This window comes from Crassostrea angulata, chromosome 7 (genome assembly GCF_025612915.1).
Source record: "Crassostrea angulata isolate pt1a10 chromosome 7, ASM2561291v2, whole genome shotgun sequence".
In the NCBI taxonomy this organism is placed as follows: Eukaryota; Metazoa; Mollusca; class Bivalvia; order Ostreida; family Ostreidae; genus Magallana; species Magallana angulata.
Genome location: NC_069117.1, coordinates 54,700,758 through 54,717,853, shown reverse-complemented (window position 1 = coordinate 54,717,853; position 17,096 = coordinate 54,700,758). Strand labels below are relative to the sequence as shown.

The following is a 17,096-nucleotide window of genomic DNA, read 5'->3' as shown; positions in this document are numbered from 1 at the left end:
GTATTTTCCCTTAGATAACCATAATGGCGTGATTGTTAAATTAGTGCAATTTTGAATTTAAAGCGTAAATAACCGATAATGGTGCTATTTAATGATATATTTCAACACATATATACCTGGAAATATGATAAAAACGCACAAATATACATTAAAATTTACACGGAATATACAAATGTATCAATTATATAAAATTTCTGGTCAGTTAATATTCAGTTCCATGGCGATTCAATTTTCAAGTCTTCCGTATTCCTGCATAAATAATTGATCGGTTTGATATATTTTAACACATATATACCTGAAAATATGATAAAAACTCAACAATAGACATTAAAATTGACACGGAACATAGAAATGTATCAATCATTTAAAATTTCAGGTCAGCTCAAATTTTCAGGTCAATTCAAATTTTCAGGTCTTTCATATTTCTGCGTAAATAACAGCTCATTATAATATTTTTTAACACAATTGGAAATATGATTTAAACCCCCACAAAGTAATTTCATTAGACCAAAATCTTATAAAAGTATCATTTATATCAATGATATAAAATTTCAGGTCATTTGAAATTTTCAGGTCAATTCAAATTTTCAGGTCTTTCATATTTCTGCTTGAATAACTGATCATTATGATATTTTTTTAAACAAAATTATTCCTGGAAATATGATTTAAACCCCCACAAAATAATTTCATTTGACCAAAATCTTATAAAAGTATCATTTATATAAAATTTTAGGTCTTTCAGGTCTTTCAGGTCATTAGTATTTCAGGTCTTTAGTATGTTCCATTGTTCAGTCGCAAGGTATTCCGAATAAACTTCTCATTTTTTAAAAATATGTTATGCGGATATTTGAAAAAATCATGTAATGTGTTAAATGATAAACATGAAAATAATTTATGCTATGTGATGTGATCGGTTGATCGAATAATAGATTTATAAAGTGATTAAGTTGCTTTTAGATAAATGTTTAATTTCAAATTTATTCATATTTAAAAAAAAAGAAGTTATAATGGGTTCCAGAAATATCCGAATGTCTATTTTTAGCAGAATTCACAGAATAAGACCGCGGAAAACAAAATACCCGACTTACAAGAACCTGACGGTAACAACAACAAGGGTCATAATTTTGAATTTTCAATGTGTATTGAGAAGTAATGTATTGTCGTCTGTTTGTACAACTTATTTGTTTAACAAAGACAACAAACGCTTACACTTTTACCTTTCAATTTTCAAGCTATGTATTGTATAGTTCATCACATACGGCTAAATTTTTTGTACTTTTTTTGCAATTTTTAGACATTTTGTTAAAAACCTATTCCCAGGGGTTTTTAGGGGTATGTTTTCATTACTTAGATAGATACTGTCATCTTATAGTATCACGATTGGCATTTGCCCATATGGGGTATAAATTAACCATTTTTGCAAATAATATTGTTATAATCCCAATTTTTGGGAGTTGATTTTAATCAACTCTCCTATGCAGTTACTCTGACAAACCGAAAGTGAAACAGTGTTTGGACCAAAGCACGAATCATCGCCATTGACAAGAATTAGTTCTTGAGAATAATTGATAAATTCGAAATAATGTATGCGAAAGCATTGTTTTTCAAGGAAACATATTAATAATTACCTTAAAAAAGTCAGATTTTAAATGGTACAAACAATTTAGATATTTTTTGTAGTTGTATGTATTCTTACGCCGGAGTCTCATTCAACTCGACGCTTGGCTGTCTCCGTAAATCTCCGACAAGCAGAGAGTCTCTCTTGCTTGAGACTTGAGACGGGGATTAACGGCGATAGCCGAGCGTTGGTTGAACGAGACGAGAGTTCAGTATTGCTTGGATCCATAAATTATCCAGAAATATTTCTATCACTGAAACATAGTTTGATGAATTTATTCTATCTTTAAGTATTACTTAACATGATTCATATGGGGTTTTATCAACATTCTTGTGTCGAAAAGTCCGAAAACTCATATTATAAAAATGTGCGTAATTCAAATACAGATTAGAAACTACCTGTACTTGTCATGCAAAATAACATATCATTGATTTTAAAATAAATAAACATTGATAAAATCAACTCCCGTCAGTTCTCCAGTACTTCGATTAATAGAGGAATAATGTGCAACATTTGTTGAAGAAAGGTTTTGTTACAGATTTAGTCTTTGATACAGTAATTTTATATGCAAAACTTTCTTGTGGATCAAAAATGATCAATTGAACAAACTGTAGGCTTATAGAAAAACTTGCCTATAAAAAAATTGTTGCACTTGATATTGTACTCTGTCCCAAGTTTCTGTTTCCACCACTTTTGCGTAATATTTTGATTATCATAAATACCTTTGTGGCCAAACTACATCATTCATTCATTAGAATAAAAAGTTCCGGTAAAGATTATCTGTTTTGAACACCCCCACCACCATTTCAGGCCTCCATACACATCGAAAAAATAGTTAATCAATGGGGATTTTGCATCACTGAAGACATGAAAATTAAGTGTCCTGGATGATAATGTTAAAAAATTTTGTGTGGTGTCCCAAGAATTTTGAAATGGAGAAACGATGTAAACATTTCCCATTTGAAATTCCATATGATGTTTGTTTTTGTTCCTTTGAAATTCTGTATTTTATTTGAAATGTACTTCATTGACTGGTATGTTTATTTTAATTAAAAACCATCAAAAAATGATGGAAGCAATAACTTGGGACAGACAATAATATTTTTACCAATTAATATTGTAATGTGATGGGATTCAAACCAGGGACCCATGAATCTCTAGTCAGGTACTCTACCAACCAAGCTACCTGTCTAAATCAAGGACATAAGGTTTTAATCATAGGTCATAAATGATTTATAGATATAGAAAATAAACATGGGGAAATAAAGAACATTTGAATTTTTAAAACTTACAAATAACAATATCTAATATTTTTTTAATGGTTTTATACTGCTTTATGCAATATGGGCATATCTCTTTAGTACCGGGGTTTATACTTACATTTTTATCCATTTGAAGTGCGTGGTGTACATGTATATTTCAAATAGGTTATAATATCCCTTGTTGGTGTTTGCAAATTGTTAACTGGTTTACATTACGAAATCTTATTGTAAAGGAATTATTGATATATACAAAATTTGAAGTATCAAAAATATAAATATGGTAAATCCATGAATTTATTTCAAATCTGAATAAAGATGACATCAGAACACAAAAATAAGACTTGTTTCAATGAAAGAGATACAATTTACCTAACTTTTCAGAATAAATTGATTAATTTTATGTAAATCTTAATTAATACTTGCTGATGAGCCCATTTTTATAGCCAAGGAATTTTTAAAATGAGTTGCATCCTGATAATAAAGACTGTTTAATGAAGTTGTAATATTTTTTATGATTTGTCAATTGATACATGAATTTCTCTTTTAGAAATTGAATTGAAACAAAAAGATGTCAGCTGATCAGATCTCCTATTCTGAAAAATATTATGATGAAAAGTTTGAATACAGGTAGGTTACAAAAAAATGAATTGAAAACTCTAAGACAACTTTAATTTGTGTGCAAGAAATACTGTATACATGGTTATTTTCACCCTGTGTAATTTTTGCTCATCTACACTCGCTAACAGTTTCACACCATCTTCAATTTGCCAAGACAGAGTCGTTTTTAAAGAAAGATAATATGAGACATTGGAATTTGCCCAGTCTTGAATTCACCCGCTGGCAATGAGGGCGAAAATAAAATGGGGGTGAATATTTCTTTGTATGTAATTATACAGTATTTGCGACAATGAGGCTCTGGTCACAAACCAGTCTGTTGAATGTGTGTAATAATAACACAGGTGTGGATAAGGCTTTTAGACTGAAAAATAGTTGCAGCAAATTTTCTCCAGCAAATGGGGGAAAAAAAGTCGCCAATGAAATAAACAGGTTTACAGTAAATGTATTTGTGTTTCTAGATATAACTCCCAACTTATAGATCACTCATTTCCTTGAATAGTTTTCTGTCCGGATGTATCGTGCATCACTGTTGCAGCCCACCACTTTGTTACAGGGTCTTGGTCCATCTCACCTCAGATAATCATTGACATTTCTGTTCTGTAACAAATCTGTGTTTATCATAGCACAAATGAAAAAAACCTTGCAACCATTTTATGCATTTTCATTTATATCCACATTTTGTTGAATTTGTGTTATATGTTATATATATTTGTAGAAGTTGGGAAGTTTTCAACAAAACATTTAATTTTGCTATTAGAATGAGTCCAATATTTGATACCAAGTCAATAAGACTAATAGTCCTATTTTTACGAAATCCATTTTAATTGCAGACATGTGATTCTTCCCAATGATATTGCCAAACTGGTACCAAAGAATCACCTAATGACAGAGACTGAGTGGAGAAACCTGGGTGTACAGCAATCACCTGGGTGGATTCATTACATGGTTCACACACCAGGTAACTATCTAGACACTACATGGTTCACACACCAGGTAACTATCAAGATACTACATGGTTCATACACTAGGTAACTATCAAGATTCAACATGGTTCACACACCAGGTAACTATAAAGATACTACATGGTTCACACACCAGGTAACTATCTAGATATTACATGGTTCACACACCAGGTAGCTATCTAGATACTACATGGTTCACACACCAGGTAACTATCTAGATACTACATTGTTCACACACCAGGTAACTATCTAGATACTACATGGTTAACACACCAGGTAACTATCTAAATACTACATGGTTCACACACCAGGTAACTATCTAGGTACTACATGGTTCACACACTAGGCAACTATCAAGATACAACATGGTTCACACATGGTTCACACACGAGGTAACTATCAAGATATTACATGGTTCACACACCAGGTAATTATCTAGATACTACATGGTTAACACACCAGGTAACTATCTAGATACTACATGATTTACACACCAGGTAACTATCTAGATACTACATGGTTCACACACCAGGTAACTATCTAGATACTACATTGTTCACACACAAGGTAACTATATAGATACTACATGGTTCATACACCAGGTAACTATCAAGATTCCACATGGTTCATACACCAGGTAACTATAAAGATACTACATAGTTCACACACAAGGTAACTATATAGATACTACATGGTTCATACACCAGGTAACTATCTAGATACTACATGGTTCACACACCAGGTAAATATCTAGATACTACATTTTTCACACACCAGGTAACTATCTAGATACTACATGGTTAACACACCAGGTAACTATCTAAATACTACATGGTTCACACACCAGGCAACTATCAAGATACTACATGGTTCACACATGGTTCACACACGAGGTAACTATCAAGATATTACATGGTTCACACACAAGGTAACTATATAGATACTACATGGTTCATACACCAGGTAACTATCAAGATTCAACATGGTTCACACACCAGGTAACTATCTAGATACTACATTGTTCACACACCAGGTAACTATCTAGATACTACGGGGTTCACACACCAGGTAACTATCTAGATACTATATGGTTCACACACCAGGTAACTATCTAGATACTTCATTGTTCACACACCAGATAACTTTCTAGATACTACATGGTTCACACACCAGGCAACTATCAAGATACTATAGGTTCACACATGGTTCACACACATGGTAACTATCAAGATATTACATGGTTCACACACCAGGTAATTATCTAGATACTACATGGTTCACACACCAGGTAACTATCTAGATATTACATGGTTCACACACCAGGTAACTATCTAGATACTACATTGTTCACACACCAGGTAACTATCTAGATACTACATAGTTCACATGCAAGGTAACTATCAAGATACTACATGGTTCACACACCAGGTAACTATCTAGATATTACATGGTTCACACACCAGGTAAATATCTAGATTCTACATGGTTCACACACCAGGTAACTATCAAGATACTACATGGTTCACACACCAGGTAACTATCTAGATACTACATGGTTCACACACCAGGTAAATATCTAGATACTACATGGTTCACACACCAGGTAACTATCAAGATACTACATGGTTCACACACCAGGTAACTATCTAGATACTACATTGTTCACACACCAGGTAACTATCTAGATATTACATCGTTCACACACCAGGTAACTATCTAGATACTACATTGTTCACACACCAGGCAACTATCTAGATACTACATGATTTACACACCAGGTAACTATCTAGATACTACATGGTTCACACACCAGGTAGCTATCTAGATACTACATTGTTCACACACCAGGTAACTATATAGATACTACATGGTTCATACGCCAGGTAACTATCAAGATACTACATGGTTCACACACCAGGCAACTATCAAGATATTGATAATGACCTGCCACCTCCTCAGCTGCATTTTTAGCTCACCGAGACAAATTCTGGGGGAAGCTTATGCTATACCCACAGTGTGGGCATCAGCGTCCAGACCTGGTTAAAAGTTTAAGAGCAGGTCCTATACCTAAGTTATTACTTGACCCATCTTTACCAAACTTGCATGGTGCATCTCACCATCTCTACTTTAGGACATTAAAGTCTAGGTTTACCGTACATCTTTTAAAACCCTGTGCCCAGACAACTTTATGCTCCTTGTTCAGTCATGTTTGTGGACTTAATCAAATGGATACTTGCTGTTCGACAAAGCTATATATATATTATGCTAATTTGGGGAACAGTTTACCAGAAATATTAGATTTGAAAGGGATTTTATTCGTTTTAAAAAATCGTTGAAATTTACCTATTTTGTATGACATATCCAGATTATCCTTAGATATATATGCTTTATGCACAGCGCTTTAGAGATTAGAGTAGTTCATTATAAACATTAGTATTACATATTATTATAAGTTTTTTTTATAAATAATTGTGTATAATATAAATAATCATAATAAAAATCTTGGCCATGAATTTTAGATGCTTGAGGATGTTAAGGGTTTTTCGAACAGGATAAAGTTTCTAGAGCAGGTGCCCCTTAAGAGCCATATCTAAGTTACTAATTGTCCCATCTTCACCAAACTTGCATGGATGATGCATCTTATGATACTTAAGCACTTGACAGGTTTGAATGCTGAATCTGAGCCAAAGGTTCGGATGCTGGATGAAGTTGAGGTTTTTGAACAGGTTAACATTTTTGGAACAGGTACCCTTTGATGACTATCGGTATATCTTAAATATCTTAATAGTTTTTACTGGTTCTAACTTTACCAAACTTGTATGGCTGGTGGGTCTTATAATACTGATGCAATTGACAGGTTTGAATGCTAAATCTGGCCAATAGGTTTCAGATGCTGGTTGAGGTTAAGGTTTTTGGAGCAGGTGCCCTATGATAGATAAATCTTGTTAGTCCCCTACTGGTTTTACTGGAAAGGACTATAGCTTTCCTCTGCGTCTGTCTGTCCATCTGTCCATTTCTTTGTCTGCAGTTTTCCACACTTTTTTAGCTCACCGAGACAAAGTCAGGGGGAGCTTATGCTATACCGTCGGTGTCGGCGTCCAGACCTGGTTAAAGTTTTTGTTGCAGGTCCTGTATCTAAGCTATTACTTGTTCTATCTTCACCAAACTTGCATGTATGATGCATCTGGACCTACTTATGGACTTGAAAGACTTGGATGCTGAATCTGAGTCCTAAATTTCAGATGCTGGAGGAGGTTAAGGTTGTTGGACCAGATTTAAGTTTTTGTTGCAGGTGCCCTTTGATAGCAATATCTAAGTTACTGCAGCTCCGTACTTCACCAAACTTGCATGGATGGTGTGTCTTATGATACTGATGCACCAAACAGGCTTGAGTGCTGAATCTGAGCTATAGGTTTTGGATGCTGGAGGAAATTAAGGTTTTTTGAGCAGGTTAAAGTTTTTGTTGCAGGTGCCCTTTGATAGCAATATCTAAGTTACTGCTGGTCCGTACTTCACCAAAGTAGCATGGATGGTGTGTCTTATGATACTGATGCACCAGGATGGCTCGGGTGCTGAATCTGAGCTATAGGTTACAGATGCTGAAGGAGGTAAAGGTTTTAAGAGCTGGTTAAAGTTTTTGTTGCAGGTGCCCTCTGATGATTATATCCTAGTTACTACTTGTCCTAACTTCACCAGACTTCTATGGATGGTGGGTTTATGATACTGATGCACCAGACAGGCTTGAATGCTGAATCTGAGCCATAGGTTTCGGATGCTTGAGGAGGTTAGGGTTTTAAGAGCTGGTGAAAGTTTTTGAAACAGGTGCCCTCTGATGATTATTTCTTAGTTATTACTTGTCCTAACTTCACCAGACTTCCATGGACTGTGCGTCTTATGATACTGATGCACCTGACAGGCTTGAATGCTGAGTCTGAGCCATAGGTTTCAGATGCTGGATATGGTTAAGTTTTTTGGAACAGGTCACATGTTTAATAGATAATAGTACTATTTTAAACTTGCATAGTTGACTAAACTGTAATATGAATGAATCACAGAGGAAGCTTCAGATGCAGATCTTGATCTCCATTATCAAGGATGCTAAAACATATATCTTAGTGATTACAGGTCCTAACTTCACCAAACTTGAATGGATGATGTGTCTTATGATACAGATGCACCTGACAGGCATGGATGTTGAATCTGAGCCATAGATTACGGATGCTGGAGCAGGTTAAGTTTTAATTGCTAGTGCCCTCTGATGATGATATCTTAGTTATTACTGGTCTGAACTTCACCAAACTTGCATGGAGATGCGTCTTATGTATACTGATGCACCTGACAGGCTTGAATGCTGAGTTTCAGATGCTGGATGAGGTTTAGTTTTTTTGGAACAGGTCACATGTTTTATAGATGATAGCATGCATAGTTGATTTAACTATATTATAAATGAAATGCAGAGGTTGCTTCAGATGCAGAGCCTGATCTCCATTATAAAGGATGCTAAAGAAATCTCCTACCTCACTCAAACCTGCTCGGTTGATAGATGTGTTTGTTGATAAATGATATAACATGATTCTATGATAAAGTATTGTATGGTATGAAACAATATTGTTTAATATGATACAATATAATATCATATGTAATATTATAAAAAGTTATATGATACGATATGATATTGTATCAATTTTTTTTATATTTTATGTAATGATATTGTATCAAGATATCATTATGTATAGTATTGTATATTATGATACAATATTGTATAATTCTATATTGTATTATTAATTTATTATTTTATCACATGATACTATTACATAACGTATTGCAAAATATAATATTGTATCCTATGATACATTATTGTATATTCTATAATATTGTATCATACAATATTGTATAATATGAAATTAATTTCTGTAATATAGAATTATATTACATGAAATTGTACAATATGATACTCTAATATTACATAATATCATATCATACGATATTGTATGATTTGATATTGGTTTATAATATGATATATTTTCACATCACATGAAATTGTATTGTATGATATTGTAAAATATATTATTGTATCATATGATACAATATGTATAATATGATATAGTATTATATAATGTTTTACTTTATCACATAATATTGTATCATTTGATATGATACAATGATGTACATATCAAATTATATTGTATCATGATACAATATCATATTATGTATCAAAAATGATACAGTATCATACAATATCATACTATATTATACAATATAATATGACATGTTTCAATATTATGATGTATTATGTAATATGATATTGTAATATAATACTATATTGTTTTATATAATATGATATTGTATTATGTGATCAAATACAATAACGTATAACACAGTACAATTCCATATCATACGTTACAATATATCTCATCATTGTTTTTTATGATATTTTATTGTATTATATGATATATGTTGTAAATATGATAGGATGCAATATTTAATTTTATATTATTGTATTGATTAACATATGAACATATGATTATCATACAATTTTTTAACAGATGATATACGATATTGTGTCAAAACAGAATCCATGAATATCCAAGATCATAAAGTATGATTTTCATTTAATATGATAAAGGTGGTCTCATAAAGGTGAATTCCATAAGGGTGATGTCTCGTCGCGGTGAGCTTTGTAATCTGTGATTACCTATGTTTTTCTTTATAAATGCATTTGAGGAAAAATATGAAACTTGCTGAGCAGATATTTTCTTCTTTTTATATATGAATTAAAGTTTGGTAACATAATATAATTTTTGTTTTCTTTGTGTAAGAGCCTCACCCTCTCCTTATTTTTTATCCTCTTAATTATATATTTGCTTTATTATTTTCAGAGCCTCACATTCTTCTGTTTAGAAGACCGTTGCATCAAAGCAACCCTATTGCTGGGGCCATGGCAACCAAAGTGAAATAAAGAATTGACCATTGAAGCTGAAATCTGTGATTGCCTTCCTAGGGCTCTGACTACAGTGTTCCTTACAGACCAATGGCCTTGTAGTGTAGACACACTTAGTGCTGTACAGTTATACTTGTTATTTCTTCGCTTATTTTTACCATCATGAATATTATTGGGATTTAATGTACCAAAAGTACATGTACTTTATTTTAATCGGTTGTCACCATAACAATTTTATCCTTTTCATGATTTATACAGTTTTTATGGCATACTGTTTTACTTGTCCTTGTTTTAAATCTGTTACAGACACATTGCACTGTTAGACAAAACTATCATCTCACACATGTTGAACTGAAGTTTGTTAAGTGATTATTTTTTGCTCTCTTAAAAATGAATATTTTCTTTTTAAAAAGGGAAGTATTATAGTATTTAGTACCATGTATTTAATGTTTCCCATTGATATTGTTTGTGTTTTGATAAGATTTAAAGTACATATGCAAAAATATGTATGATATGCACATGTTTTAATTTTTTTTTCAAAAGTTTTTTTCTAGACACAGTAGTTAGAGAAATAATTGTTTTCCTTTCTCTTGAAGATTTTTGTTTTGATGGTCTTGAAATAACTTGCTCTGAATTTTTAGGAGAAAATTTGTAAAACCAAATTGACTTCTTTAAAAATTTTGTTCACCTGAAAATTGTACACATAAAATCAATAAAGTTTCAGGAATTTGAATTTGTTAAAGGTGTTTTTTGGATCATTAACAGAAAAAAACCTCTTTTAATTATTTTCATGTTTGCCTAAAAGTGGATATAACACACACAAGAAATAGTTGATATATCCAGTATAATCAGTTATTTTAGCTATTGTCTCTTATTTTTGTTTTGGTCATTTTCTATGGTGGCATATTTCTGCCCCCTACATGCAAGATAAGTTATGTCAACATGCAAGAGAATTATGTCTACATGGACGATAATTATGTGTACATGCAAGTTACAAATCTTTAGAGAGAACCTGATTTTTATATGGGAAAGATCACTTACTTACGCCCGTATCTGACATCATAGATGCAAGATGCAACATAATTATGACAACATGCGACTTATTTATGTGAACATGCAAGTTATTTATGTTAACATGTAAAAAATTTATGTCAACATGCGAGATAATTATTTTGACATGCAACTATTTTATGTAAACATGCAAGTTAATTATGTTTACATGCAAGTTATTTATAACAACATGAGAGATAACTTGCTTGTTGACATATCTTGCATATTGACATAGATAAGTTGCATGGCAACATAATTATCTTGCATGTTGACATAAATTTCTAGCATGTTCACATAAATGTTACATGTTGACATAATTAACTTGCATGTCAAACTAAATAACTTGCATGTTAATATAATTAACTCGCATGATGACATAAATAAATCGCATGTTGTCATAACTATGTTGCATCTTGCATCTATGATGTAAGAGTACGGCATTAGTAAGTCATTTTACCCATATGAAATTCAAATTCTCCAACGAGATCTGTAACTTGCATGTCAACATAATTTTCCTGCATGTTGACATAATTATCTTGCATGTTGACATAATTTATTTTGCATGTAGGGGCCAGAAATATGCCACCCTAATTTTCACATATCAAACTGTCATGCACAGAAATTATAACAGGTATTTTTAAGATAGAATATTTTACATCGGAAAAATTACTACCCAAAAAAGGTTATGCACTTACCTCATTTTTAGTTCTATTGAGCTAAAAGCTCAAATGAGCTTTCCTGATCACTTTTTGTCTGGCATTGTCTGTCATTTGTAAACTAACATTCCTCTTCAGTTCAATTTCAACCAAACTGGCAAAGCATTATTGGGTAAACAAGATTCACTCTCTCAAGGGGAGATTATTAGAAATAATTGAAAATTTGTATTTTTCAAAAATTTTCCTCTCAAAGACCATTTGTCCATAAAAGCTGAAACTTGTGTGAAAGCATCCTTAGGTAGAGAAGATTCGAGGTAGTTCAAGCCATTATCCCTGGGGGTAGGGTGGAGTGGAGGGTCGAAATTTTACAAAGGAATAATTGGACTGCTTCCATTTAAAGTTAACATCTTATTTGAAACCTTTATATTTACATTTTCCAGTGTCTTTGCCTGTGATAACACTACGTTTCGATTTTGTACTATATAACCCATAATACAAATGACGCCAAATTGAGGCGCTGGCGGGGTTTGCTTATTTATATTTAAATATTTAATCGTACGATGGCTTAAAACTATATAAATATAAGTAATAATGAATCATTCTTTGAATATTATGAGGTGATAATTTCGGTCGGGGCGTGATCAAATCTATCATAAAGCTCTTCGGGCTTTATTGGATTTGATCACGCCCCGACCGAAATTATTACCTCATAATACTCAAAAAAATGATTCCTTATACAAGTCAACCGATTTCAGGGGAAAAAAAAGATTTGTAGAGTCAACATGTCAATAATTATGAAAGGAACGTGTGTGTGTGTGTGTGTATACACACACACACACACACACTGGTTTTTTTAGGTTTGTCAAGATTATTTTTTATTTTTATTTTTGATGAATGATGAGTCTGCCCCCCACCCACACTTTTTTAAAAAACGATGCTCCGTGACATGACACAATGACACACGCACGCACACACATACACACACACACACACATATATAGATATATGTAATATATATATTAATTATGTCTGACTAGACAATTTATCTCTGAGGAGGTCTTTTGCAATGAGACGTTGGCAAAATACACATTAACCTCATTGGCGTCGGAAACAAATTGAAGTGGGCGGAGCTAGACTATTCCTCAGAAATCTTGACAAGCAAAAAAAAAAAAAATAAACCAAAAACAGAAAAATTCCCAAAATCAGGAAAATCCTAATGAGGGGGGGGGGGGGGAGGGGGTTTAGAGGATACCTATAGCTAAAAAAAAATCTTACCTACCAAAATTTTCTTGCAAATCATGAAATTCCGAATTCGTAAATAATCATAATAGGTTTATAATTTCCAATTTTCAATATCACTATTAATATTTCATTCTTTTTTAAAAGGTCTATTTAGGAACAATGATGTTTGCTGCGAGTAAAAGTAAGGGGCCCGGGCTGGCCCTTCCCTTACGCTATGTGCCTAATAGTTAGGTCTAACTTTGCAAAAAAAAAAAAAAAAGTATGTGTGTGTGGGGGGGGGGGGGGGGCTAAGCCCCCCCCCCCCCTCCCGTTTCCGACGCCTATGAACCTAAGGAGATATGAATACTATTTAACTGAATGTCAATGACGATGTTTGTTTTGCTAATTTATCTGTTTATTGTGTAGCTTCTCTCGTAAGACAACATTTACATATTCATTTGAAGTTAAGAATTAGAAAATATAAGTAGTTGAATAAAAAAGTAATGGATACTGACTCAGTATCCATTACACATTACTAGCATTACTTTGAAAACATGTAATGCATGGCAATGCATTACCATTACATTTTTTTTTTTTTATTTATTATTTTTTCATATGCATACAGACATTTTAATAATATAATTCAAAGCCATTTTTTACTCATCCACTCACACATTCGTGCTCACATTCATCCAGATTTGGCAGTGGTTGCTTATTTAACAAAGGCAAACGGTTAATATCAATAATAAACAAAGAAGAAACAAAAAATAAAAAATTACTGAATTGTATCAAATATATGTTTCCATACATGCCAGTTGTTGGTAAACTTTTGCATTTGAAATTTCTGACATGAAATATATTTTTCAACTTTGTATTTGTTATATAGATAAAATAGCAGCCCTAGTAGACTAGGCAGTATATCTTTTTTAAGACAGCAAAATAAATATTGTTTTGTGTACAAAATTATAAAGTTTACAACTTTATTGTCTTTTGACAATGGGAGTTCACCCAATAAAATATTGATAACATTGAAACCAATTCGTATAGAAGTATATTGGTAAATATGCATGCTTAGGTTGCTCCAAATTGTTGATATTTTTTTCACAGCTTACAAAAACATGTTGGATTGTCTCAACATCACGTTCACAGAAGGAACAGCAATCAGAAGATACAACATTGATTTTTTTCAAATAGTAATTTACAGGAAGAATTCTATGAAGTAATCTATATTGTAACCATTGAATAGATGAGTCATTGGTTGTCTTAAAACATACATTAAAAGCATCAGAAACACAAATTTCTACCCCATATTGTACCAATTCTGAATTCCACTTTGGTATTGCAGTTGGGGTTATTTTACAGGCAATTATCTGTTTATAAATTGGTTTTGTACATTTATCTTGCAAAAGAAAAGGTTTGTAATATAATGGAATATATGGAGTAAAGGATCTCTTAAATAAACATTTGATATGTACTGGAAGAGAGGATCTTAGATATGTTGATATAGCACTAACTATACTGTTGTATTGCATTGTACAAATATGCAAATCAAATTTTTTTTTGAAAACTTACATGTGACAAAAAATTTCCATTATCATCTAGAAAGTCATTGATGACCTTTACACCTTTTTTGTACCAACTTTTTATAAACAATGTTTTCATACCAACTCTAATATGACTATTATACCAAATAGGCATAAATAAAAAATTTCCCTCAATATAATTATCATCAAAAGATTTTATAACATAGAGCATTGATTTAAATACATCTTTCCAAAAATTATTATTTTTCGGAATAACACATTCAGTAATAAATGCATCACCAAAATCTAGTAATAAGTTGACAAAGTTTTCACCATTAATGGCCTTCAATATGGAAGTCCATGAGCTATGTCCAACAATTAATCTTTTAATCCATGAACATTTTAATGACATAATAAACTTGTTAATATCAAGCATTTTTAAACCACCTTTTCGATATTCTTGAATAACTATTGCACGTTTTATTTTATCACATTTGGCATTCCAAAAAAATTCAAAAATGTCTTTGTTCAATGTGGTGATTACCTCTTTAGGAGTAGGTAAAGACATAAATAAATGGTTGATTTTTGGAATAACTAGAGATTTTACTACCGTCACACGTCCAATTGGTGTAAGGTTTCTTCTTTTCCATTGTTGAAGCATGCTTTTAATTTTTGGAACTTGTATAGAATAGTTTAACTCAGTAACTTTTTCAAGATCGACAGAAAAGTTAATACCCAGTAAACTAAACGTTGTTGAGCCACAATCTAGTTTCCATCTCGTGTGGTGAAAAACCTGATTTGAGAATTTTTTTGAGCCAATCCATATAATTTTTGTTTTTGAACTATTTATTTTCAACCCAGAAATGTTTGAATAAAAGTCTAGAGTATCTAAAGATGCAAATAGTGAAGTAGGTGAACCATCCAAAATGAGAGATGTGTCATCTGCATATTGACTTATTTTATGTTCTTTACTGCCTATTACCATTACATTTAGCATTACCCCAAGCCTGATACTGAGTATATGCCGAAAACAGTTCTGTATGAAAATATATCAGCTAGTTTCGAGGACCGTTAGGGCCGTGATCTGTCTGATAAATTTCCCTACAGAACTGTTTAAGACGTAATACTATATCGTACGTAAATTGATTTACATGAGACCGTCCGATTTTGAAGGATATCAGTACTGTATTCACTGGTAACGATCTGATATATGTAATATAATTTGATATGTACAAACAGAAACATTCTTTGTCCCACAAAATAAAGTTTATTTTTTATTATAGTTGACGGATTTTTGCAAGTTAGAAATCCTTGTTAGTGTGACACAGTAATGGCGTTCCTCCTGATTGTGATGATCCCATCATAATGGGTGATAGGAAATTAAACTGATGGATTTAAAGGACAGTGGACTTCACTCCATGGTCTCCCAGTCTCCTACATACATGTAAATCATTCACTTCCTTGGTGTTTTGAAGAAGCACTTTACAGGAAGAAAAGGCAACTTAAACGTTAATACGGTATGATATTACACCCATGCTTCCTGTTACATGTATTACGTATTCAAATGTAAACCTGGAAATCAATTAGTGTTACACGTTATTTAATGTCAACAAATATATTTGATATACATGTATTACAGTGTACAGTAATTTCATGTTATTGTTGTGTATATTCAGTTTAGAATGAATGCGTGTTTACGTCCTATTGCATTGTATTGTTTTCACTGGATTTAATGTAAGACATTCAAAATTTGTACCCGACATTTTTGATTACCAAGAATATTATTTATGGAGCCAATTTGAAGAGACAGTCATTTATTTTCAGTCTCAAGGAGGTTGGGTGGTTATAACATTCAGACGATAGAGCTTCATTCTGCCTGAGTTTTAGCGTACTGAGCCGATGGCTTAAGTGAGCAATTTGTCATTGTACTTCATTGGTGTCTTTGTCCAAAACTATTCACATTTTCATCTTCTTGCCAATTTCAACCAAACTTGGCCGAAAACATCATGTAATTGAACGAAGGTATTCAATCTGTTTCAATGAATTAAAACGTATTCTTAAAGGTAGAAGTTATTCTGAATTATTGAAATTTTTTAGGTATTTTTTTTTATTTCTTCGCTAAAACCATTCGGCCAGAAAAGCTCAAACTTAAGTAGATTCAAGTTTGTTCATCATCATTCCCGGGGGACACAACGGGGAGTTCAATTTTTACATTGGTATATATTGAGAATAATCTTTTGTGTAG

At 32.4% G+C, this 17,096-nt stretch overlaps 1 protein-coding gene across 1 annotated transcript; it reads left to right on the top strand.

The window, feature by feature from the left end:
- The first annotated feature begins 1,035 nt into the window (after nucleotides 1–1,035).
- On the top strand, nucleotides 1,036–11,134 carry LOC128157397 (cyclin-dependent kinases regulatory subunit-like). Its single transcript, XM_052819916.1, has 4 exons — nucleotides 1,036–1,100; nucleotides 3,428–3,507; nucleotides 4,329–4,456; nucleotides 10,340–11,134. Exons 2-4 carry the CDS (start codon nucleotides 3,449–3,451, stop codon nucleotides 10,417–10,419), a joined length of 267 nt encoding a protein of 88 aa, XP_052675876.1. The 5' UTR covers nucleotides 1,036–1,100; nucleotides 3,428–3,448; the 3' UTR covers nucleotides 10,420–11,134.
- Nucleotides 11,135–17,096: the final 5,962 nt, after the last annotated feature.

Coding starts and splice junctions, on each gene's coding strand:
- LOC128157397 (XM_052819916.1), top strand. CDS start 3,449: ATGTCAGCTGATCAGATCTCCTATTCTGAAAAATATTATGATGAAAAG. Junction 3,508..4,328: donor GATGAAAAGTTTGAATACAG/GTAGGTTACAAA, acceptor TTTTAATTGCAG/ACATGTGATTCTTCCCAATG. Junction 4,457..10,339: donor TTACATGGTTCACACACCAG/GTAACTATCTAG, acceptor TATTATTTTCAG/AGCCTCACATTCTTCTGTTT.